Source organism: Calliopsis andreniformis, chromosome 6 (genome assembly GCF_051401765.1).
Source record: "Calliopsis andreniformis isolate RMS-2024a chromosome 6, iyCalAndr_principal, whole genome shotgun sequence".
NCBI classification, from domain to species: domain Eukaryota; kingdom Metazoa; phylum Arthropoda; class Insecta; order Hymenoptera; family Andrenidae; genus Calliopsis; species Calliopsis andreniformis.
Genome location: NC_135067.1, coordinates 8,669,842 through 8,694,704, shown reverse-complemented (window position 1 = coordinate 8,694,704; position 24,863 = coordinate 8,669,842). Strand labels below are relative to the sequence as shown.

The 24,863-nt window shown below is 34.0% G+C and overlaps 1 protein-coding gene across 3 annotated transcripts in view; it reads right to left on the bottom strand.

Moving 5' to 3' along the window:
* Nucleotides 1–24,863, bottom strand: part of Ipk1 (Inositol phosphate kinase 1) — a 209,439-nt gene that overhangs the window by 33,060 nt on the left and 151,516 nt on the right. For all 3 annotated transcript variants that reach the window (XM_076380313.1, XM_076380314.1, XM_076380315.1), the window contains one exon: nt 5,458–5,664. In XM_076380313.1, the coding sequence (XP_076236428.1) occupies nt 5,458–5,649 (192 nt within the window). In that variant the 5' untranslated portion in view covers nt 5,650–5,664. The remainder of the gene's footprint in view (nt 1–5,457; nt 5,665–24,863) is intronic.

The following is a 24,863-nucleotide window of genomic DNA, read 5'->3' as shown; positions in this document are numbered from 1 at the left end:
AACGATTCATATGATTTATATTTTTTGTAACGTAAGTAGGTATCCAAATCCTCGAAATTATTAACACTATTAAAAATACTACACTATTAAAAATACTACACTATTAAAAATATGATATCTTCAATAAAAAGAAGAAATATTATCCCAAGATTGTTTCTAAATGTGGGTTTATTAGGGAAATCATTACACGATCATTCTTTTTTGAAAAAAAGTGATACTGAATACTAGTTTTTGTTGCAACCATAAAACCAGAGCGATTGGAAATATTACGCGACTGAAACTCTATCAAGGTTTAAATACTTGTTTTTATTACAGACCTTCATCAAATGGAGACTCGAATTTACATCAAGTTATTTTAGTCTAAAATCTAGTGTAACAGAAGTTTTAGGAAAATGAAAGTTTCGTTGAATTCTGTTAACACGTTGACCGCCACGCGAAATTCACATCCTTTGCTCAGGGCGCCACGAAAGTATTTTAATAATCAGGCATTCCGGTCACCGACGACCACCGTGACGTCACAGACAAAACAATCTGCGGTCAAATGTGACCAACGTGGCGGTCAACGTGTTAAGCATAAATCTGCAGCTTTCCTAGTTATGCATTCATTACTCTAAGAAGGAGAAAACAAAACCACGTCGCCATAATGGAAAAAACAAGTGACATCTGATATGGTATGTATGTAATTTCGAGTCACTAGCTGTCATCAGATACCTAGTCCCTTGCACTTGTTCAATCTCGTGCACCTGCTGAGAATTATATTCAATTCTGTCATAACGCTGCAAGTGCAACCAACCTTAATCCAACTCTGAATATTCAAGTTTAAATACTTAGCTGGTGCCACAGGGAAATTTCGTAGTCTTATCTATAACCCATATTTTCTTATCTCTAACAATAAGAACGTTCAGGCACACTGTACATTCGTCGTTCATATGAATACAGCTAATGCTCTAATAAAATAGAATTTAGAGATTATACGATCGTAAAGTATTATAATATTACAACAACCAAGTGTGTAAAAAGTGTACCATAAAATCTAGTGATAAAATTATTTTACGTGTATAAAAGAATATCAGAGTTAAATCTTTTTGTAGCCCCTGCTTTTTTTTATTGTATATAACACTCAAAGAGTTAGAATGATAATCTCAGTTACAGAAGACCCTCGATTAATCAGACCTCGATTAGAGTACAGAACATCGATTGAGACTTAAACAATGATTTAATAGTAATCTGTGAAATCTAATAAACTTAGGCATTGAAAGAGTCTGTCAGGTTTGAGTTTTGTGAAATTAACGATAATCAAAATTCAACTGCAGTCTAAAGATTTATTTTGAGTAACAATGTTGCATTATAATGAACACATAGAAATATTAAATTCCGTGAACCACAGATCACTATAGACTATAGCATTACACTGCACTTTGTATTACACGCGTGTACACGAGGTCTTAAATGCATTTTACGCCTCTTGTTGCATACGTGAGAACATCGCTTCAGAGACCACAAATCATCGGATCTTCTTAAGCCAACATCTCATGAATAAGCATACTGTGGCAAAGGTAATCTATACAACCCACGGAATTCTTTAATTCAATCTTCATGGAACAAAGTTCGTACGTGGTGATGAAAATGTGAGAATTTATGTATTTTAATAAATTATTTACCGCATAGATTACCTCACATCCTCACATCCTGACCATTAATTAGTAATTATGCAACGCTAGTTCGTAACTTGTTCTCATGTAATGACATGATATGTAATAACAAAGCCAAATATAATACCCTACTGGAGTTATACCATCACTATGAAATGTCTGATTATAAAATCAATAATCGTGGTATTATTCATTTCGCGACACTATTAATTTTGCGCTAAAAGCAAATAATGTGAAGGTGTTATTTTTTTATTGTATCAGAGTTAGATAATACAAGCACACTCGAAATATTATCTCTATGTAGAATATGAATATTTAAAGTGGCACAACTCAAAAAAGTATGTTTTCAGAGAAAGAAGAAACTCATTTAGGAGAAAATTATTTATTAAATACTTAATATTGACATAAAGAGTGATTTTACTTACTAGAAGGTTTCTTATTTGAATAATTAGTCTAATAAATATTTATGTGTTATTTGCATCGAATGATTTTCTTGTTATTATTTAAATAATTTGTAATTTACATTTGAAGAGTTCTTTGAATAAATTCTATAATATTGATCTTTAACTAGTGAACATTTTATAATTAACAGAGGTGCATTTATCAAGTTAATTTATAGCTGTAATTCAAAAATCACTTTTTTGAGTTGTGAACATTAGGTAGTAGGTATCTATCCAGTAAGAACTTGGATTTTGCAAGAGAAATTATTAATTTCTTTAAATACTGATTTGTTTTCTAAATATATTCTAACATACTATTTTATAGAATTTTAAAAAGATTTGTTAGTTTTTTGAAACACTTTTCCAGTATCTAATGTGACCCAATTGACGAGCCACAAATATTTGTAGAAATCGTAAAAAATGAAATACTTAATAATTGAAAAAAATTATAGAGTGCAGCAATCTTTTCGGTATCTTATTGCATTAGCTAATTCTATAGAACAGCCCTACAAAAAGATCGATCAGTGAACAACACCAATGTCTGTAAGAATGGCTTCCTCGTGTTTATAAATTAGTTACGAATTTGTAAGACTTCTAGCCGTTTCCAGAAACACGCACATGATTCATAAAACAACCGGTTTAAAGATAAGCATAATTTAGCAACCTTTTTTTCCCCTGTTAATCGTTTCCTTCTAACGCCCCTCTCATATTAAACAATCGATCGCTAATATATTTTTAGCTCCAAAAAACCCAAGTTCTTTTTCTTCCTCAGTAAAATGATATCACCACTTTCCTCCTATGTAAAATTATGGTCTGACGATATTAAATTACGTTTTCTTTGTTCCTAGTGTGTACGAAGTATATATCTGTACTGTGTACCAGCCCTGCCCGTATATGTTGTGGGCGTGGGCAGTGAAAGGTTGAACTCGCTAAATAATTGTTAAAAACCAAAAAGATACCCGTTGAAACACACTAAAGTAGTGACAAAGTGCAACACTTTGAAACAGATTATTTCAAATCGACTTTCTCGATCCACTTTCAAGGATCCAAACTTGGTATTTTTATAATTACAGTAGAACGTCTACCCCCTAGAAACTATTGTTAGACCTGTAATGGACGCTACCCTCTCCTCTGACTTATTCGTATATTAAACCACTACGTGAAAACACTTTTATAATATTAATATGCACAGTGATGTGCACGTTGCTAATAACCCTGCTTAGGGTCAATAGGCAAATAAATAAATAAAAAAGCAACTGATGGTTCATTTAACAATATTAAAACAAATTCACATGGGATGAAATTTCACCCATACATAAACAATAGTAAACAAATCAAGTAAAATTCATAGAAATATCGTTAATGTTTCAGAAGGCTACATGCTTCTAATCAGACTCTAATACACAGGGGAGCGCGGAAACAAGAACTGCTGGTGTTTGGCAGTGATCGAATCACGTATTCACCGCGCTGGCAAACTGTTTGTGACGTGTTCACGAATTTGAAACAAACAGATGTTGGTGAGAAATTCGCGTGCTATGTGAGTAGCAAACGTATTCCCCTAATGATGCGGTACGTCAAACGCGTTGTTAGCGTTTATCGATTCAGCGAAAATTCTGTTTATGGCATCATTGGGAGCATTGATTTCTTAGCGGGCAAAATGCCCTCGTTGACGAGACAGTCGATATTAATGACGATAGCCAGCCTGCCAATAGTGTGCAAGCGCAAACTTTATGGAAAAGTTTTCTCATTGATTGTTTGTTTAATTAATAAGGTTTATACTGTGTTCACTATTGAGGGACATTAGTGAGAGCATGTTTTGTGTTTTTAAGCTAGAGGTGATTGATTACGATATTCTACTGCGTGTGTTGGACTTGTTATTACAATAGTTTACTGTGATACTGTGAAATGTTAGCAAAGCTTTATGAACTACAGGATATTTATTTCAATTAAGTTTAGATAATAATATATTGATTATTTTTGTTGTAGAATTTGCAACTACTAGTAAATAGGCATGTATATTTTTTCGATTTTTGAATAGATGTAAAATAGCTTATGATGGAATAGTAAAAAGGTAAGGAACTAATTTTTATCAATAAATGTACGTACATATAGTTGCTAAAATTAACGTCCCCTTAATTGCAACAGAATTTAAGTAACATTTTAATGTTATTATAGTTCACTTCGACCAAAACACAAGGTTTAGATTCTGAAGTTTTTTGTACCATAATGAATACTTAAAATAAATTGTACTATTTTTAAAAACGCCATTTTTCAACGCGGAAAACAAAAGATCTTGAAAGATAATGAAAATATTATTCAAAAAATTTCTATTTAGCAATAGTCAATTATCGTAATTAAATGTCAAACTCGCTCGATTACATAATTGAACAATCGTGTGGAGGACGGATCACCTTCCTCACACACAATTAACATGTGCACAGGTAAACAGCAAAAACTAATTCTTTTGAGTTACAATATATAACAATAAGCAAAGAAACAAATCTCAATAATCCTTGACATTTAAACTCAAAGTAGTACTTCTTTGATGTTTCTCAATAAGTAAAATACAAATGGAGTGAAAAAAGTGATATTACGTATTTTTAATCTAGACTTCTCATGTAAAAAGTTTCACACAAAGAGGTTCTCCTCACACTTTAACGACCCATTTTATAAATTTCACAAGCATTACGTAAAATAATTTTTAAGAACCCAAACATTTTTATTTCTATTTTTTCTAATTACACAGAAACTACTGTTTCTCTTTTTAATTAAACATGCTTCACGTTAATCGCTAAATATTCTCAGATTTATCCAAAATAATCGATAATACTTCATTGTACAATTGCAAATAAAATAAGCTTCCTAGCAGTTAAAGAGAGCGATGCAAAGCAGAATGAATAATAAAATAGTTTCAATAAACTTAAACTTTGCCTTTTATAAAAATTTCATTTGCATGCTTTGAAAGAAGTTCAAAGATTACCAAGCAATTTTGTTCAATCTTTGTACTTGTTCTGAGTCATGCAACAGAAATTCATAAAAAGACTTCAGCTTGCAGTCCACTGAAACGATTTGTCCTTAGAATAACTTATAATAAATTAATGCTTTAATCAAACGAAAAGAATATTGTAAACTTTTCTTATAGCAGGTACGCTATTGTTTCAATGAAATTCGACGTGTTGAAGAAAGATAATAAAGCAACAGATAAAGAAAATCAATAGGAAAGAGAAAATGATGTTTTCACGAAGACTTTCTCTTCTTGCGAAGATTCTATGTACACGGAATATTAGAAAATATTAGAAAATGTAACACGAGGAAGATATCGACGTCTTACCTTAGCAACTATAAAACGAGGTCTGTTGACTTACTTGTGGCAGTGCAATAACGACGTTAGCGTTCCCCTCGCCTCTGTAAACACAGTCCTCGATGGAGAATGTCGTGAGAGGAAGGAGAGGTTCTGGAATCGCTGCAGAATCGTCGCCCGAGCTTCCGGTGGAAGTGGTCATCGATTCAGAAGAACACGCAGTGGTCTCCACAGGATTTCCTTCGCTGATTCTCATTGTTTCGCCTTTGTCCTACCAAAACAATGAAAAGTAAAAGTAAATACATTGATGAACAAAACTCTTGGTACTGTTAAGGACACAGTTCCTGATCACTTAAGAATAAGAAGCATGGTTTTTCTAACGTATTCACGAAAGAATTAACCAAATTCGAAAAATTGTTTGTTATTCATATATGTTGGCTTCAAAAAGTGCGAAAATAGTAAAATTAAATCATAATTTAGTTCTTAAAGTGAATTATATAAAAGGAGCAATAGCTGATCACTTAAATTATGTCTCAGCTATTAAATTTCACATATAAATACCAAAATAGGTAACAATTTATTTACTAATTTTTTGGAACAATCTTTTATTAAAATAAATTTCATATAATGCTTTTAAATACTAAATTGGGTTTTTATCAGCAACTAGATCTTCGATGGTAAATGGTTAAAAAATATTGAAATTTTCAATTTTGGATAACCTTTATCTTGGATAAGGTTTGGAAACCCTTTAATTTAGTCCTTATTATAAAAACGTAATATTTTACATTTGCAAAAATGTTCCTAAGCATAGTATTAAGAATGTTAATAATATTAAAATACATTAATACTATTAAAATTCAGATTTTCAAACGCTTAATCATTTTTAATAACACTTATAAAAATATTCGTATAACAATTAAAATCCTACATGATTACAAATAATATAACTGTTTTCAAAGTTAAGTATAAAAATTAATTTGTCCAAAAATAATTAAGTGTTTCAGAGCAATATTCCCACCTTTCATCTCCATTTTAATATCGTCATCGACGAGTACAGAGTTAGATATTCAAACAATAGATCAATTTACACTATAAATCGATAACGAAATGCAATATAAAACGCGTCTATAAAACGTTATTTTCTACAAAATATTGAAATACCTTTTTTTCATTAAATCTATGGGCAATATTGATTTGCTCACGTTGTCAAAGGAAAGTATTTTTATGCAAACAAGCCACACATCGTCGAATTAATACTAAGCTCCATATTTCCACCTCATCGCTTTTGAGTGGTGAAGACACATTAAAAGTTGCACGATCGGTGCTATCTCGAAACAGTTAAATTAGAAAGCCTTATCAGCGTGATTGCATTATCTCTCAATTAGAGGAATGGCGAATTTCTTGTGTCGTAATAAACGAGTTCCGGTTCGGTTGGCGGGGACACTGGATTGGTCAAGATTTTCGCAGCCATGACATTTCTCTAGGCATTTGCGACAATAAAACCACGATGTCTGCCGACAAAGTGGCGCGCAATGGGAAACGGTGAAAGTGGATGGAAGGCCATGTCGAGCTTTGCGATCGAAGTTTTGGAAACTCAAATGTCGACCAATCGAGCGTTTGAATTTAACTCTTATAAGCACAGTATATTCACATAATAATCACTTTGAAGGAAATTTTATTAACAATAAAAATTTTATTAACAATAAAATTTTAACTCTTTCTGCTTAATAGAAAATTAATAAAATGAGATAATTGAGGATTTTGTAAGGAGATCGATCTTTGTCAATTTTTGACTTTTTCCAGCAGAGAGAAAAAGTATTTTAGCATCTTTAATTCTAGTTCCATAAATTAATGTTTTGTTTAGCAAAATATTTGTCGTATTACACACATTACGTTTTTGATAATAGGTACAGGTCATAGTTTTACTGATCGCGAATTTTATTTCTGGTTATTTAAATATGTTCTGATTTTAAAAATGGTAAAATTTGGCAGAGGATATTTTTCTTATGAGCCTCTTAATTGATGGATTCTTTATAAAATATGTGAAAAGTATGAAATACCTTCTACAACATGTACGAAAATTAATAGTTTTGTATTCTTATCGAGTAGTTTATTTCGAAAGATTAAAAGAGAAAAATTAGTAATATTGTAAATAGCAATTAACTAGATTTTGTATCAAAATCGTGCAGATCAGGTATTATTGGCCTCTCAGTTAACGTGACGTCAATAATCAAACACATATTGTGCACTCAGATATCACGTAACCTTTGTTTCATTAATGTTTTGCTAATTAAGGCTTTGCAAATTTTTTATTAAATTATTTGTAACTGATTGATAGACTCGGTGTTGAACATGTGAGCATCGACTACATTTAATTATTATATGTATTATAAAATAGATACTTTTAATTGTTTCATAACTCTTATAAAAGACACTTATTATTTAACTTTCACGAAAACATTTATTAAATGAGCAACGATAAAAAACAATTAGTGAAATCAAAGTAGGACAATAAATATATGATCTTATAGTGTTTCTCTCATTTAGATAAAACTAATTAGATGCCATCAGGCACAAATGAATGGTTATATCAAATAGAAATAATAGATAAATAATGTGCGTAAAAAAACTTCATGCAGATTTTATAGCTTAGAGCATAGAAAGTTTTTCAAGTTATTAAAAAAATAAACAGGAAGATATACACCGAGTGACTAAAAAAATATGACGCTAAAGAAACAAGCAAGCGTTTTCTCTTCGTAACCTTTGATCATGCAGCAGAGAAAATGTAAAAACGAATTGTAATATAACTCACATGTGAATAATATAAATAACTTTCATTGTAGATATGATTTATCACTAATAACCTGAGTATTAAGAAATGAATATATAAGGAGTATCGTCAGTTTTATAAACAAGATTTGTTTAAAAATTTTAATATTTGTAGGGGTTTTAATTCGACGGTTAATTACTGTACACAATGTTCCAAAGAAATTAATTTATCAATAATTATGGGTGGTCGAAGTAAAAAAATTAAAAAAAATTTGATTTGTCACTTACCTATTTTGTAATGCAAATTGAAGCAACACTAAATAATCGATAAATTTAATTTTACTAGATTTTTTACTGGGACAATTTTCATAACTACCAACTCAACATATATCGCTCATTTGCTGCAATATTGATATAACAGCAAATGAGCGATATATGTTAATATATAAGATTTTTAACTTAAACCACTTTCATAATTATCGACATGTACAATATCATTTATAAGTATTCGAACAATTTCACAATTTTGGAAAATTGCAGATTTATTGATAACAACCGATATTTATTGCTTAGATTAACCGTTAATTACTGCCAAAAATACAATCACTGTAATTATTATATACTTAATTCTAAGATACAATAGAAACACAAAACAAATGTAAAAAATTTACATCAGTTACTACAAAGAAATCTGCATGTTTCTCAACATGCAACACTGTTCGAATACTTATGAGGGATACTGAATGTCAATCTCCTTCAAGAGGTTAACGATTACTTAAAGAGTTAACGCGCCATTCCCTATACAGGGTGTTTCATAAATACATTTATCAAATACATTTTGCAAAATTATAATTCCCAAAATACGCACATTTCATATTTAATCAATTCAGTATAATTCCTGAAACCTAAACATTTTCACATTCTCATTAATGTCGAACAATAAAACAGCTTAACACGTTCGAAACATCGGTATGTCACTCTTCCGAAATTGCAAATATATATATATATATACAGCTCATACACTTGCCAGTATGTGACGTCACATACACTTTACCTTCGCCAAAAGAAAGTTACCCAAAACCGTGTCTACAAGCACACATGGTCTAAAGTACGAACCAACCTCAACGCAGCTCGTACCCCCAGGCACGAACCATCCTCTGCACCACGTGACGTTCTCCGCCGCTGTCGCCGTGGTTCGCGGAATTCAAACGCGAGTCGAGGTAAAAAAAGCGCGCCTCGCCGTGACGTATCGCGGTCTACGCGATGGTCTTTAGACCAGGCGAGCGTGCAAGTGAAACGATGACGCAGAGAGACGGCGGTTGCACTTGCGGGCAAGTAACAGCGCGTTGACTCGAGGAGAGCCGCGGCCCGAGACTGCAGACGGGAAGTACGTGGTCATCCGCATCCGTCCCTCCGCTGAGAGAAAACTGTGGGACAGAAGCGGCGGGGTACGCGACGCTTTTAACCGCCACCCTAAATAAAACGAAAAACCTCGACGACCGAAGTAATTAACGGTTGCCCACCCGAGGGGCAAACCAGGGACAAACCAGGGGCAAAATGGGCTATTTTGGGGCCACTCTGATACTCCAATGGGTTAGAAACAGCGGACGTTGCGTTATCTGATTTGGAATCGACAATTGCGGGGGTATGGGGAGAGGGAGAGAGAGAGGAATGTGAAAGATGATCCATCACCTTTGTCAGGCTGGAATTAGGGGCACAAGGGGGTAGACATCTTACTTTTGGGAGGTCGTTCTAGCTTGTAGATAAGAAAAATGGACGTTTTTGTAATTTTCTTTGGCAAGATATTAAAAGGCGGTTAATTAGGCTTTGGGGATATACTGGTTACATATTTTGCTATGCCTTGGAATTTTTGCAGCACATAATATCGAGTTTCTACAGTTTTTATTGATCGATGAATAACAGTTTTCGTGATCGCTGCCTGGGTGCGTAGGCGATATCTCGGGAACCAGTTATCTGAGACACAAAAAGTAGAGATATGCTTAATCTAGATGTGTGGTTACAGCATGAACTAGGATTTTTTTAAAACAATTAGAACATGGCGAAATGACCGTCATTTTATGAATAATTACTGAATTTTTTCACAATTATCGGTCGTTTTTTGTTAATAAAAATAAACTATTGCAGATAGCGCAAGTATCCTAGTTCATGAGTAACACATATGTAAATTAAGAATATAATTGGTTTCTGTGTTTCAGATAACTAATTCCTGAGATGTCATCTATGCAGCCAAGCACTGCAACAAGAACTGTAGAAACACTCGATATTGTGTGCTGCAAAAATTCTAAGACATAGCAAAATATTTTAACAAATATATCCACAAAATTTTGAATTAATCGGTATTCAATATCCTGCCAAAAAAATCGCAAACAATGTTCTTTTTTCTTATCTACAAGGTAAAACGACCCCTTAAGAAGCCCTCATAGGGCCTCACCTCTTAAGAGGTTTCATTTTTTCATATACTAAAATAAATTTCTGCAAATACTTGAGAAAAGAATTATTTTCGATTTATCGATGTTTTTCTTGAAAAGTCAGATTTACTTGAAAATATTTTTTACAAAATTCAGTTTACTCTGAACCTTGAAGGAAAGAAAAATATTGGGTTTTGATATAAACACCTCGATGTCTGGTGAGAGAAAAGAAAAACATTATTAACTCTGCATTGAGAACACGTTTTCCTTCAATATTTTTATGCGAAGGATTTGCTTCGTCCAAGAGTAAATTTTTTCGATTTTAATTAATAGTCTCTCGTTACTCAAGATTATTACGCGTATTTTGTAGTCAAGGCAGTGTTATTTGTTACTATATTTAATGCATGTTGATTAAGTCCCGCTCCTACGTTGAATCACAATAGAGAGAAGATTTCCTTATTTCGACTCTTTTTTTAAGGATAATTTATGCAAAACCAGTCCTGCCAACTTTATTAAAGTAAAATTTGTAGAAATGTAATGTAAAAACATATTGACTCAATCAATTCTATCGATTTAACCTGATAGCTTTTTCACCCAGTCGCCTTGTTTTTATTTATTGAAACAAAACTGAAATTATCCACAAACCGCCAGATTGATTCGACACAAGTTTGAACCTTTGAACCCAGGACTAAAAAACAGTTATCCTGTATAAAATTCTCTCAAAAAAATATAGAAAATATTCTAGTACAGTATTAAACATCTCCCTCCCCTGTTTTTATATCAAAAGTATTACCAATCGTTGCTCAGTCCCATACAAAATTTTAACCCAATGTCTGTTTATCTTTGGTCACTAGATCTAGGGAATTAAAAGCTGAGAGATACTGAGAAATAAGTACTTAAGACAGGTTGTGAGTTGGCTTCCATTGAAAGAATTTGTTATTTCAAATTAATCAAAAGGTGATATTATGTTTGAGATCTTCAAATTGGTATTAATTTTAATGCTCGTCTTGAGAACCTAATGTGTTATCATTTGATATGTAAGATTTGAATGTAGATTAAGAAGTTTGAATGTAATGTTGACTCATTAATATTAAGCAGCAAAGCAACAGACATTTATCTTTTGTAAAAGTATGAAAGAATGGAAAATTTTATATAAAATTTCTTTCATTCTCTAGGCAATTCAACGTTTTATTGTTCTTTTAAAGAGGAAAATATTTAATTCTTTTTTATATTTAAATAGTTTATTTCTAACAATGTCTCGTGAAATCAACCGAAAATATAGAATTTAAAAATATGTATAAATTTGTTGCTGCAAATTTCAACTTCCTTATATTTTTCTCAAAACTAAGAAAGTTGCTAAATAAAATAAAAAAATACGTTTGGATTAAAAAAGAACCAAACAACTTCCCAAGTTTAATTATAACTTGAGAACTTTCTATCTTTAGAAATTATGTAAAATTAAGTATTCCATTTATCGCGGAAATTGGTAGTAATTAAAATATTCTATTAAAACGATACAATTTTAAAGATCACCGATACCAATAGAATTGGCTGTCTATCTACATTAAATTACCGAAGCCATCTGCAATGCAAAATGGGCTTCAGATTTCTTAAAATAAAATTTCATCGGTCGTCGTTACATATACTTTGACTTTTCTAATGTTACAGATTGAGTCACAAGTCTTGCATAAGTCTAGCAGTCCTCGTCACCTGTACAACGGAAAATTAATGAACCATTTATATTTAGTAACTACAATTAAGCACGACTCATCGACTACATGACCCAAGGCTCACATCTCCTCGCGACGTGAGAGCATTAAAAAAAACGTCCACACGTGTATTTACTTTCCATAAGAAGAAGACACCTTCAATCACTCTCTTCGTTAAATATGTACAAATTATCACCGAACATATGAATCATTTTAAATATTTTTTAAACCTCTAAAATGAAATTTATATTTCTTCTTCTGTTAAGAATCTTTGGTTTTCAATTTTTACGGTGTAAATATTTACAGAGTTAAGAAAAACTTTAAAATATTAATAAAATTCATAAAGTGAAAAAAGTAGAAAATTTAAAAATTAATTAAAAAAACAGTTGTTCTCAGTATTTGCTACATTTAGAGTATTTATAATTATTTTCTAAATAATTTAAGTTATTCAACGAGAGATTTACTAACTGAAACAGAATATTTTTAATTAGCAATGACAATGTTGCTTCACCCAGCAAGCATCGACCTTTGGCGACATTCAAGTTTCCAATGACATTCACGTATATAATATCGATGAACAATTCCAACCTGCTTTCTCTTCTGTTATATGTATGAAGAAAGATGTTTGAATAAAAGACTCGTCTGTTTGCTACTGCTTCACTTTCTATCTAGTTTGCTGATTTTCTTCTAGCTTTATACATACATACTTTACGTATAGTCAATTATTCATGTTATCGTAAATAGTATCTACGTTTAACTCTTAATATTTATGGTCACTCTAAAAAAACGATATTAATTTTTTATGAAAGTAGTTAAAAGTTCTTGAAAAACTTTATATCCCTAAAAAAATGTGTCTAAAGATTATGGCGGTTATAGAATTATTTGAAATTTATTACAGGAGTATAAAAATGTGAAATGTGCCATTTGGAAACTTGTCGAAATGTTAAATATCAATTAGGTTTTTATTATTCTGACTCATGGTGAGAGCAAGACTAAACAGAATCTCGATGACAAATTCAGTCCTGTCGAAGCTTCGAGCTGGAAATTATTCGATCGACTTCAAATGAGTCCATCGTTCACGATTTATTTCACTTTTCAAAGCTCGCTCGGCGATGCGCCATTTCTAGCGCGTTTCTAACGCTGAACGCGAAGCGATGACTCACAGAAATGAAGTCACTTAGGTCGTTAATAAAAAGGTCCGTGAACCATTGTCGACGTCGACTTTCGAAACCTTTAATGAACGTACTCGTATGCAAACCGGTAATGCAAACAACGACTGCACGTCGAGAAGCATGTTCGTCGAACAGCGTCGACAAAAATACGCTCGAGTGAGCATAAAAATTCAAAGCTAACAGAAAACGCCATCTATTTACAAGGACAATTCCTTTTCTGCGTCTTGCTCGATGCCTTTCAATGTTGTATTATTCTGTGTCGCCACACGTGGCGAAAATACGTTTGAAAAGTTACTTCGAGGTATTAATATCGAAAGTTAAGAAAATAAAATGAGCTCTTAGTCAAACTGACTTTGACGAAAGACAGAAGGAAGCTTTATATAGGATGTTCGATGACAGGTGTCAGGGAAATTTAAGAGGTGATTCTACATGTCAAAATGGGATGAAAATTAAGAATAGCAAAATTTAAGGCTTTGTTTCAGAATTATTTTAAACTCTTAACTTACGGTTTCCTTTCGGCACCTTCGCTACCAATCAGCACGATGGAATATCAAAGTCCTTATGATCGAACGAAAAAGTATATACACTTATGCATAAACTAGTATAATAATACTGCTACTATACATTAGCATCTTCCACACAAGTGACTTAACAAAATATCGTGCACTTAAGGTAATAATGTCAAATTTAGTATACTGTTTGCCAACGCGAAATAAGGACAGTGTATGAGCACCAGGGACACGCATGCGTACAGACTACGTCGTTCTGTAAAAGGAGGCTTCATTGCCATTAGTAAGCAGATTCGAGCAACGTTCTGTCTGGATCTATATAAGCTTCTAGATAATGGTTCGCTCTAGTGAATTTTTACAATGTTCTAGGTTAAACAACCCAGTCTAGAAGTTTTCATTAGCTTTATACAGCGACCAGACTCTTGGGGATAGAGTTTTTTGCTTAGATCGTTGTATGGATCAGCATAAAACAAACCGAATCTAGTGCACTAGAAAATGTTTCTAGAGACCACTTCGAAGACTAGTGGAAACTTCGAATCGCTCTAATTTTAGATCTTGCAAAATTTTTCTAGATATCCTCGGATTAGAACTATTTCTTTTTGCTGCTTCAAAGCTGGAACTATCTACTCAATTTTTCCTAGGGATATGTACGTTTATGTACATATAATGGTATTGGTATATAGGGTATCAGTAATCCATTAAGTTAATTAATTAATTCTGAGCTATTTATTTTATCTACTCAAAGTTCAGACTAGTCTTTTTAACCCCTTTTCCTTTCTACATTTTTTCAAAATTATATAAATTACCATTTCATATTGTTTTAACGAAAATAAGCAACAAAAATTTCATTTCAGTTAGTATACCTTTAGCAATGTATTAAGATTTATAAATCTATATGAATTCTATATAAAACATCCTAATAATTTGCTACTTCTCAACTTGTAGCCTCGAGGAACCTCTTCCTTAGCATTCTTGAGAATTTTATAAAATGAATGGTTCACCTTGTCATGGTAAGAGCCATATTTCGCCTATCAGAAATTCTCGAGAGCTGCAGCCTCCCTTCAAAAGTGTGTACAAGTGTCAGAAATTTCGTAGGATAATTCTACATGCAAAGTATAACGAAAATCAAGAATAACAAAATTGCATTTTAGACACCAGTTTTGAGCTACTAATCCTTCAAAAGAAGCCTAAAGTTTGCATAAAGTGTGTCTGACTCGGGGCTTATTCTACTGCCGATGTTTAGTAGTCAGACCCAGCGATATCAGCAGAATAACTTAGTAGCATTCTATGCTATGGTTTAAATACAAACCTCATCTCAGACGACTACAACGTTTACAAATACTGATGAGAGTAACAATTGACAGCAATTAGCATAAGTAAAAAGTATACGTATATCATGAATGTATAATAACCTGGAAGTGTTCTAATACTTATATACGGTAGTATACATACAGAATGATCAGTTTAACAGGAAATCCTTCGATAGGTTTGTTAGCAGTGCTGCCAACACTCATTAAAGGATTTCTAGTTAAACTGATCACCTTATAGACAATCCAATGTGACAATTAATACAAACCAAAGAGAATTAATACAAACCAAAGAAACGTGTCAAATGTTTAAAAGCAGCCTTTCAGAATTCCTAAACCACAGACACAGCATAAACGTCTGAAAAAGCCTCATTCAGCTCACAAGCTACCATTTTCCCACTATTGACGAGTAGCATCTCTCTCGCGGTTCGAAAAGACAGTGTTTCCACGATTTCCCCATCGTTATCCCTCTCGTCTACGTCTCGAGCGAAAAACCTCGATGACGCTGGCACACTCGTGCGACAATCTCGTTAGAAGGCCAGTTATCTCGTTACACGGTTCGTCGTGGCACGTCGAAACCTGGAAAGTGGAAAGAGCCGCGACGCCGTGTGCGCGAACGTGCGCGAGCATGCACGAGCGCGTGCAAACTCGACACGGGGCGCGTGTGTGCGCGCGCGCGACGCTGTGCCCTACACGTGCACGCGACACCCATTCCCACAGACACGCAGAAACTCCCCTGTGTGATCTATCGCGCGAGCATCGCGAGCACGAACGAGTCGTTTTACGTCAAATCCCGCCAACGTCGTCCACCATCCTCGTCGACTCGCTGTAGTCGTCAACCTTCTTCTTTTTTTCGCTGAAATTGATGGCGTGTACAGCGGACGAAAAAATTATGTTGAAAAAAGGTGACGTCGTTTCCTTTTATTTTGATTTTATTTTGACGGTATTTTTAGCTACTTTTGTGCTTCTCTGCGATGCCTGCAAGATTGTATGTAAATATAATTGCGAGTCTGAGATTTCGTTACGAGAGGCTTGTGAGTGGGTGTCTTCGCGCGTAAAGCGAGGATAGAGCACTTTGGATGGAGTGAATTGATTAGACTGAGTACCTTTTTTTTTAATTTAAATTACCTCGTGTGCTGGTGGACATGACGAAATTGGGATGCTGTGTTTTTTTATCGTTTATCTTGTAATTTATGCTTGCGATGTACTGAGAATGGTATTTGTGAAGTGAACAAGATGTGTTGCAAGGCTTGAGTGCTGTACTTGCGTTTTAGATATTTTGAAAGACTGCTTTTTCGCGCGTTTATGAGGTCTTTAATATTGTATACTATATGTGGAAATAAAAAGTATATAAAGAATGGTAAATATGTAAGAAAGATTGCTACTTTATTATTTATTATGATTTTACTTGTTCTTGTAATTAACTTTCTAAACTACGTATTACTATCTAACTTTTACAGATACGAGTAGTGTAAAAATTCATGATTGTATTTTATCAATGTATCCTGTTTTGTTCTGCAATGAATCATAATACAATAATAATTTTTGATGATTCAAATAATTTAATGAAGATACTAAAATGTGAGTAGCAGAAAATTCAATAGCTTGAAAATAATTCAAAACTGTTTTGAAAAACATTTTTACTGTCAATTTAAGTAATGTATGTCGTCTTAAATAATTTAGTAAAATTCTATTTAATCCTGAGTGCTACAAGTACATAAATTTTTATTTCAAATATTGAATGATCAATAAATGAATTACAGCTGCTTTTTGAAAAAATGGTTTTTCTATAAAATTATGCTTTTCATTAATTTTGATACACTTCATCACAATCTAATAAAGTAAATTAAATAAAGTTCTTTTTAAAGAATTCTAAAAAGTTACTAAAGAAACTGATTGAAATAATTTGAAAAGTAATATTCATATCTATGACTGTAAGTTAAAACGAGGCAAGTTTTTCAAAAAATTTAAATTTTACAACTCAACTGAAGTCTCCAAGGAACAATTTGCATTTTCAGTAACAGAAGTTTGCACCGAAGGAACTTTTACCTTAAAAAAGAAAAATGTAAGACGTAAACTCATAATACAGCAAGTACATATTAAGATTCAAAACTTTCCACGTGAATATCTCGAAAATAAAAATATTTGAAGTACGTGATTTATACCATTTTCCCTTATAGCCACAGATATTTACAAATAAAAAATGGTCACTCTCTAAACAATTCATTAACTCGCATTATGTACCTCGTTTCTAAAAGCTTTACAAAAGAACCATGTATTCAATTTATATTTAGTACCATTATTCGTGTACTCAATCAATATTCGATTGCAATTACTTCACTGACGTAAAAGAAAATGAATCATGAGTTTCCTCAATTTTCCATATGGACCAAATTCAATTGTCCCCTCAAAATAAGCTATTTGACATGTTTTGGAGTCACGTGTGCCACACTTTTTCTGCCCCTATGCATTTCACGGTTTTCACGCGCGCACAGCGCGAGAAAGTGATACACTGACAGTGATAAGAGGCAATTAGAAAATTGATGGTAATTGTCGTAAGTAATAGCCGTAACGTCACGGGCCGCGGCGCGTCTAATAAAATTTAACCGAGTCAATAATAAAAATCGCGAGTCAGCGGACGTGCGTATCGTAAGAGGCTTATGTAAGGCAGTTTATCATGTGTTTAATATTTGTTAATGCATTCTATGCTTACGCAGGCTCTTTCTTCCAGCCGTTCCAAAACGCGTGCACCCGCTCGAAGTTCGCTATTTACGCTCGCGTTCACGTGACACGCGCTGCTCGATGAGGTCACTCGAAAATTGCCATAAGTACGGCGTTATGCGAATCTTGCAACGTGAAAAATGACGCAACGAAACCCTCCAGAAAAGGTTCCAGGCTGGACTGAACGATCCTCGACTTTGATTGTCGATTAATTTGGCACTGATCGGCGAGGAAGTGCACCTCTTAAGGGGAAATTAAATTCCCTGACAGACGATTCACGCGACTCGTAAAATGAGAATGATGATGAGGATAAAGAAAAAGAAGATTCAGTCGGTGATATCAGCTCGATATAGAAGCCTATTAAATCCGAGGAGGCAGAATAATTAATATCTGATTCGTTCGAAAGATTGTTTAATTCAATCGACTGTGAAAATGAAACACAAAAAAGTAGTGAGTGAATAGTATATGTAGAAATACATCCACTGTATTTTGCAATTAGACCAAAGCGACTGTGCGTTTAGACCAAGCGTATGTATGCTCGTTCTTCTCTCAGCTTCAGCAAAATTCACTTATTACGAGTGAATAAAATCGACAACTGAATGAAAGAATGCTCGTGTCACTTGAATTTTTTTGAACTAGGGGACGAATGAGCATTGATTCGCTTGGATTGAACGCGCCATAATACCATACACTGTATTGTGTAGACTATTATTGTATATGCAACAAAATTAAGTACGTCTACTTCACGAATAAATACCCAATATTTAGAAAATTAAAAAAGTTTTAATATACACTAAAGGAAAATTCTTTTTAAACAATGTCACTACTTGCACCTTTTCACCCCAAAAAATTAGTTACTGGCTCTGTCACTCCCAAGCACATCCCTACCCATGAACCCCTTGTTGGGCTCTTGGAGGTCCTACCATTTCTAAAGAAAGTCACTTCTTCAAGTGTTAGCGCGTAAACGGCATGAAAGAAATTTTGAGCAAGCAAACGATATTCTTTTAGATTTTAGTTTCTTTCCAATTTCTTCCTTTTAACTTTCATAATAATGTACCTGGAGCCTCCGAAAGTATTAATGCGGCCCTGTTAGCAAATAAAAATCTTGAATATCGTCTCTGTCGACCGAAAACGTACTGGTACCAGTCACAATTCTTACTACGTTGCCATGCCATAAACGACCCTGGATTTCCCGTGTCATAAACTACCTGGTCGCATCGAACATTTTGTAGGAAACCCAGGAAACAGTTCTACCGTTGCCGTTTCTTTATAATCAAATAAGCTGTGGATTCTGATACATTTATATCTGAATAAATATTGTTTCTTAATAGATAGAAACATTTATTTCATTTGGACACTAGGTATATAGATTAGAAAGAAGCAAGGCGTGTCCTTTCAGGCTCTTGAATCCTTCACTAATCTCAGTGGAAAAGACAGTCGGGGCAATGGAAGCCATCTGCGTGAAACGACTGCGTTCTCGCAGTGAACAGAATAAAATAGAAGAAAAATCATTGAATAAAATGAGGATTAAGGCATCTCAGAATATAAACGTTACTATTTCTACATATACGATTCTGCTCGCCAATGGAAAAAGGGAAAAATATAAAGATAAAAGAAATGATTATCGTTCAACCTTATCACTTGTTTAAATGAAACTCTGCTTTTGCGTATTGATGATATCTCGCAAGCTCTTATAGATAACCTCACTTAAGTAGTTAGAACATAGACCTTACGTATGCGCAACTAGAAGAATATGTTACACTGAACATGCGTTCACATACACATATATATACGAATTTGAACGATACGCGTATTTTTATGCACCATACACTTTTATTCACGAGCTTACCATTTGGAAGTAATATCTATGGTGCTTCTTTGCTATAAGCTCAGGGTTCAGCGACAATGAACTTATATTGAAGGACACAGTTCCGAGGTGAACTCGTTTACTTGCTATAGTCAGTCATTTTTCTGGTATTAGAAATATGAAAGCAAGTGTAATAGGATTTCGATTATTCGAATTACTACGAAATTTAAATCTGAAGCACCTTCTTGATGACTGGTTTTTCTAATTATTCTCTTGACAGTATACTGTTAAATATCTGTTTGTTTGTCTCTACTGATGCTCTATCGAAGCCTTGTAGCTGTTATACTGAATATTTGTAATCTTTAATAACAGCAATTATGAATAATCAAAATTTGTTTGATGGAGGTTCTACAGTATCTACATGAAAAAAAATGAAACTCGCAAATAATTCCAAGTTTGACACGACCAGTCTATAATAAAGGAATCAGGATTTTTTTGTCAGAAATTCGTCGCCTATTAATCTTACTTTTTGGAACTAATTTGTCACTTGCACTCCTGTCAACATATTATACTTTATTTTTCAATCCTATTTATTTTCCATCTGTTTCACTATTAATTATCCTGTTTTCTTTTTGTTTTATTATTAATACTAATTTCACGATTTTCAACAGTCTATTATTAAATCACAGTTTAAGTCTCAGTCCAAGCTTTATTGTAGATACTCTGGTTCTTATTATACCGAATACTCATGGCTACTTAGCTCGAATAAAAAATAACTGAGAAAATAATTGAGACCCGATTAATCGAAATTTTATTGCATAAATTATAAATCAATTTGAGAAACGTGTATCCTGTTCTGTATAAACTCATTGCTACTATACAAACCCTGAGCTCATAGCAAATACATATTCTATAAATTCCAATAATAATGCCCCTAAAACTAGCTGTATATGTATATATAAAAAAAACTAATTATGACTACATTTAATCAGCAGTATGTTGATTCTTTCCCAGTCATAATTATTATCTACAGATCAGACAATTTTTTAATCCCTTCTACAGAAGATTCCTCTTTGTCTGAGAGCTAGCTTAATACTCTGATCCCTCAAAGAACACCGTAACTCGCAATTTTCTCTTAATCTACAGTTCACTTCCGCTCTGACTATCATACCTTTCTGTATTCCCATTCCAAGCATTCGTTCTTCTTATCACGCATCTATATTACAACCGTGTTCTACCTCTACATTTTCCCTCGCATTTCGATCTATTTTCCCTTTTTCGAGTGGCAGCCACCAGACAAAGAGAGATCCCCTGTAACCCAGGGCTGCCTAGAACCTGACTTCAGACCAGTCTATACAAACATGTAAGGATACGTGAAACGGTGTGTATTCCTGTCTGAAACAGGATATCCGCTTATCTGGTCTGATGACAAGATGTTGCCCCGCTATGAAACCGTAGATGAAGATGGAAAAAATAGATAAGATAGGCTTTGCCGAGCAAATCAAGATGCATACTCGGTTGGATGATTATAAAACAGGAACGCCTGGGATCTTAAGCCTCCGACTCGTACGAAATATAGTTTTTTTAGGGGGAACGCTGAGAGGTTTGTTTGTGTAACTCGGTGGCTGATCTCACAATTAGCTAGGTAGCTTAGAACGAAGGCGCTTTACTTAAGTTTGATAGCGGACAAGATTACTAGTTATAGTAAAAATCAACGAGTCGATGAGAGTATTTAACTCGAAGCTGACAACTAATAATTATCAAGTTCTGTAAAGGTAACTAATAGTTATCACAGTTAATAATTGGTAATACGTATTGAGATTTTTATCTCAAATAAAGTCTGAGTAAATTGTAAGTATATTGCATAACTAAAAATCTTAGAAAATGAAGTTTTTATGTAACCATAGAATTACCTTTCTTAGCATAATTAAAGTGAATAATTAGCACTTACTAAGTCTGTAAAGTTACTTGATAACTAATATCATAGTTACTACCTATGGTTTTAATTTTAAATAAAAGTTCAGTAAATTCCACATATATTAACGTAAATTATATGACGATATTCAATATAATAAATGTATCAAAAATAGTAAATAAAGGTATTAATAATAGAAATATTTTTACCTTGTTGACGTCACGGAGAACTGAGGACAGCCACACGTAAAGAATTTTAAACTACGTAGTTTACAGTACGACGAACACAGCTAGACTGTCACACTTTCTCGTGCCACTCTTACTTTAATTGTTTTATGACTACCCTGAGCCCGAACAATAAAGTTTCAGGTAGAGTCTACCGATGAGGAGCAGAACGATAAGTGGGGTTGTGACCCCACCACGTCAGCTAAGAGCTCAGCTAACTTCAAGAAAATTAAAATTCGTTAACATCTCGAGGAAAATAGTGAAAATGTCCCTAGTAGATCTAGTAACATATTTTCTACATATACAAATTTTATATAACTATACATATAGAATAAAATTATCCCTCAAAATCCCTAAAAATGTTCAGTATCGATACAGTTTCTCTTTTCTACCATCAGATGTCGTGGCGTTTCGAATCCCAATAGACAATGAAAAACAATAAGACACCTCGACTTGAGGCATCAAAAACGCAACCCAATTTTCCACTTCTGACGCAATTTTCAGCGTCACCCTGCGCTCACTAGCTCACCAGCCTAAGCCTGCAACTAGCCCAAGCAACAGATGGACAGTAGATACCGATCGAAGGAGTCAACGCTGCCAAACGCATCGAAAAGGGGCGCAGCCCAGTTACGAGTTCGCGTGTACCCACGTTTCAGCGTACATTTAAAAGCACTTACATCCCTACGCTGCCTCACAGCGGCGACGTTGCCACCGTCGAACCGTTTTATCCATTTTCGCGCAAGGTTAATGACCGTACAGTTTGCGAAACTGGTCGACGTGTTCCTCCGCTGGAAGAACCCGTCGACAGTTCGCGGAGACATGACGCATTCGCGTAATTGGAAATGGTGCGTCCAAGATATCGAGGCGCTGCGCCAGTACAGGGGGCATCTCCGCGGGCGTGTAGCGCTTAAAAAAGCTCGGAAGTTTCCGTGACTCGGTTGCATAAATAGACCGGTTTTCGTTGTTTTTGGTTACGCCACAGCGGGCTTACGCTGGCGAACGAAAGCTTGGAGCTGAATGAGGCTTCTGAGTCGTTGTATAGGGTGGTTGGTTGGAGGTGAAGAACAGAGAAACTGATTATTTTACCCTGGTTTTATAGTTTTATAATTATCCTCAATATTTGTGTTCGCTTGGCTCAAACACGATATTAATATATGAATGAATTCGTCTTTTCATGCGTGGTATATATTCGAAATAGGCTGATAGGTGCTATTAGAAATTATGAACACCTAAGTATGACACGTGGCTTTAGTCGATTGTATTTAAATGGCATCTGTAAATTTAGAAAGAGTTAAAATTCAAATTGGAATGAGAGATTTTTCTTTGAACCTTTAAGAACTTAAGTTTCTGGGCTGTAGAAGAAATTTTAAAGTATTGTAATATTAAATGATCTCAAAGCCCATTGTTTAGCAAAGTCACGTTATTTTTCGCACTTTAGCAGTAAACAGATTAATCAACTCTTTTTGTTTATTAAATACAGTAAAAATATGCCATATCCGCGTACGAGACTAAAATCGAGTAATACGATGTAAGAAATAATGTTTCTATGTAATCAACATAAACGATTTATTATCAAGCGACTGCTGCAGTTGTTTGCAGAAAAAGTAAAATGGATTTCCTCCTGATTACAATTAGTGTGCAAATAATGCATGGTATTAATTTTGTTTGATTTCCATTCCAAAGTCCTTGAATATTTATTATATGAATCATTTAAAGAATGAAATTTATACAGGTGTACAATTACAATGACTATTTAGTATACTGCAACGTACTAAGCTTGAATACGTTGACGCAAAATCAAACACGTTATATAATAGTCCATGCATGACAGATTTGCATTTATATAAATCAGTATTATCTATACCTAAACGTACTGAAATCCAAACACATTCGAGTAAAAGGTTTCTTAACCTACTGGTACAAATATATTCCTAGCCGGACCAACACGAATGGTTGGAAGAAACATATACGATTGGTTCGTATATGCTTCTGGCTACACGAGATTGACTAGTGATTTATTTCTGATAGTAATATACAGGATGTTACAAAGGAAACCCTGGTACCTAATTTTACCAACAATTTGGTAGACATGATGCATCATTCTATATCAGAAAGGTCATATGTGTCTCTTAGATCATTCACCACTGATTTATTTTTTTTCTAAAGAAAACGGAAAGGAAGAACAAAAATCCTACACACCAGTAACTAAAACTGTACACTTGTTTCTTATTTTTCACATATTTCTTAACATTTTTCTTATGTATTATAAAGAAAATGTTCAAACAAAAGTTCATAGTCTGAATCTGGAACCTATGTAGGTATAAATGATACATACAGATCAACGAACTCATTTCGGTACTCGGAAAAATCATAAAAATAAGCTATTTAAAATAACTGCTCCTTTGTAATAAATTAATGCTACTATCTCAATTTATAAAAAAATGTGGCTTAGTCCACTTTAACACTCAGCGTCTCAAACATAATAGATTGAGCTCTACAAACAGTCAGCTGCTCGCCAATAGCCAACACTCTAAAAACGAATGAGTCAAGACACCTAAATAGTATACAGGAACTGTTTCTTTCAGAACCACAAATTTAATTTTCCATCTTCCAACGAGATACAGTCTAAGAGTTACCACTTTTCTCCAACAACCAGAGTCCCTAGCCCAACCTAACCTATACTCCTGATAGGAGCTCAGAGCTCTTCTGGTTCAAAATAAGAGGCTGCCGCGGTGTCGCGCAGAACGTGGCGAGACTCCATTTTTTCGTGAGTCCTCGACGGCGAAGGTACGTGCACAAACGACTCTGCACAGTGAAGCACACTCGACGGTGCAACAATGCGCCGAAGGGAGAGTGCGCCACGGAAAAGACTGACGAGAAGAGGCTGGCAATTCGATGATAAAAGAAG